The sequence below is a fragment of the Ipomoea triloba genome, chromosome 2 (assembly GCF_003576645.1).
Source record: "Ipomoea triloba cultivar NCNSP0323 chromosome 2, ASM357664v1".
Classification (NCBI taxonomy): Eukaryota; Viridiplantae; Streptophyta; class Magnoliopsida; order Solanales; family Convolvulaceae; genus Ipomoea; species Ipomoea triloba.
In genome coordinates this window covers 1,362,495-1,364,721 of record NC_044917.1, presented here as the reverse complement: position 1 = coordinate 1,364,721, position 2,227 = coordinate 1,362,495, and the positions used below count along the sequence as shown (strand labels likewise).

Sequence of the window (2,227 nt, the reverse complement as noted above, 5' to 3'; positions counted from 1 at the left end):
CCACACCTCCATTCCATATATACTCCTCGATTTTCAATTCTATCACTTATTCGTCGCTCAAGATGTTAAACATCTAATATAAACTGAATTGTTCAACGTACCCCTATTCAGCTCAATACCCATCAACCCTTATTCGTAAAAATATCATTTGAAGTGACGTATTGTGATTAATTATTTATTAAAATAGAAATTAAATTCTTAATTAATCACAATTTAATTAGCATAAATGAGGAGCCCTTGCCTTGTCCTTTGGTGCAACAATCTCAAGACTTGCATGCATGGGGCCACCTTGATTTATCAATTCATCTCCCCATTTTACCCCTACCCCTTCACTTTATATATCAACCTTCTTCTCTCTTCCTCCTCACCCCTCTCAACCCCATACCTCAAACCTCATTAATTTCTTCAAACAAAACATAAAATCCGCCATGGCCAAAGGAGGGAAGCTCACCAAGATCAAATCAGCCGTCCTCAAGAAAATGCAGTCTTTCAAGCTAAGCCGCGGCACCGGCGGCAGCTCCGTCGTCGTCGCCGCTACCAACTCCTTCTCCGACGACGACGAGCACTTCTCCGGCGCCGCCTCTTCTAAGGACCTCCACCCGGTGTACGTGGGCAAATCTCGCCGCCGGTACCTGGTCGGCGCCGACATTATCGACCACCCCCTTTTCCGGGAACTGGCGGAGCGGTCCGGCAGCTACTCCGACGAGTCGATCGCCGTCGGATGCGAAGTGGTGCTGTTCGAACACTTGCTGTGGATGCTGGAGAATGCCGATCCCCAGCCCGAATCCCTAGACGAGCTCGTCGATTTTTACGCCTGTTAATTCATTCATTATATATATTATGTCTATTCATCGCGAATTGAAGTGTACTCCATTGATCGATTAATGGTCGGTAGCTGAGAAATAACTATTATGTGGCGGCGGAGCCGCCGCCAGAGCTGTTTTTATGTGTGGTCCTGACCGGCCTCCCCACCGGCCACCACCCTTTTCCAGATACAGTATATATTTGTACATTCTTTTTTCAAGAAATAAATTTATTGTTTTTATTTCAAATGGGCTATACTTTACATTTAATATAGTTAATATAAATATTTTCGTGTTTATTACAATGTATTTATAGTTATATCCATTTAATGGACTAAAATATGGAACGGTTATATCAATCACCTAAATAGCCTCACTATCTTATTCTTGTCCACAAAAGACTAAATTTCCTGTCCCAAACCTCACTTACCACACTGAGAGTAACTCTAGCACTGGAATCCTGTATTATTGTCTACAATCTATTACACAGGAATCAATTAAGCTGTTCGAGCGAGCAATGAGATCGAGCCAACTGCTCTCCATTGAATTCTTGATAACCGGCCTTGAGAGTGTGCTTTCTGGTAATGACAACTATAGGTTTCATTCTCCGCAAATTAAAGTTTATTATTATTATTATTATTATTATTTTCATATGTGTCAAAAATAGAAGTACTCCGTATTATTTAATGGACATGAAATTTAACCATCATGAAATTGAGTGAGCCACACCATGCTTGACAAATGGCAAGATTTGAAGTATGATGTCTACTGGACCTCTATATAGTGTGCAGTGTAGTAATGAGAGTTGAGACCAATGCTAATGTTAAGAATATTCAATTCACAAGCAACCGAACCAACTTGGTTGAAAAAATTATCTTAATAATTACAAAGTTGTAAACTTTATTTATTTATTTATTTGTGGAAGCTCTCTATTAGTGTTATTGGTTTGAATTGATAAGTTATGAATAACTTAGATTAATTTAATTTCTTGTTGTCATTGTCAATTAGGGCTACAAGACGAATTTCACCTACCTTTAGATAATAGATGGTTGAGAGCTTTAATTTACCTTAAATAAAAATATGTTCATTTTTTCTCAAAAAGATGTTGAGTGAGTAGAGCATGATTATCATACCAAAAAATTAAGGGTCTAATTCTTGTCAACATATGTTGGTACGGTGGAGCATGTCGCGCATAGTCTTCTTATCATAGAGTAGTAACTACGAGTTTCTTCATCTCACACACAAAAAAATAATTTAATTGGACTTAATTCAAGCAAAACGAGTTTGAGCCATTTAGTTATAAAGATAAAAAGACCTATATCCCATCTCACACCCATTGTTACTTATATAAGCAAGTTAATTAAATTACAAAACTGGAAGCATATCAAAAAGTGCGCACAAAAAAAAAAAAAAAAAAAAAAAAA

General features: G+C 37.9%; 1 protein-coding gene across 1 annotated transcript; it reads left to right on the top strand.

The window, feature by feature from the left end:
• Positions 1-370: 370 nt before the first annotated feature.
• On the top strand, positions 371-1,052 carry LOC116011111 (auxin-responsive protein SAUR76-like). Its single transcript, XM_031250628.1, has one exon. The coding sequence runs from the start codon at positions 429-431 to the stop codon at positions 819-821; it is 393 nt and encodes a 130-aa protein (XP_031106488.1). The 5' UTR covers positions 371-428; the 3' UTR covers positions 822-1,052.
• Positions 1,053-2,227: the final 1,175 nt, after the last annotated feature.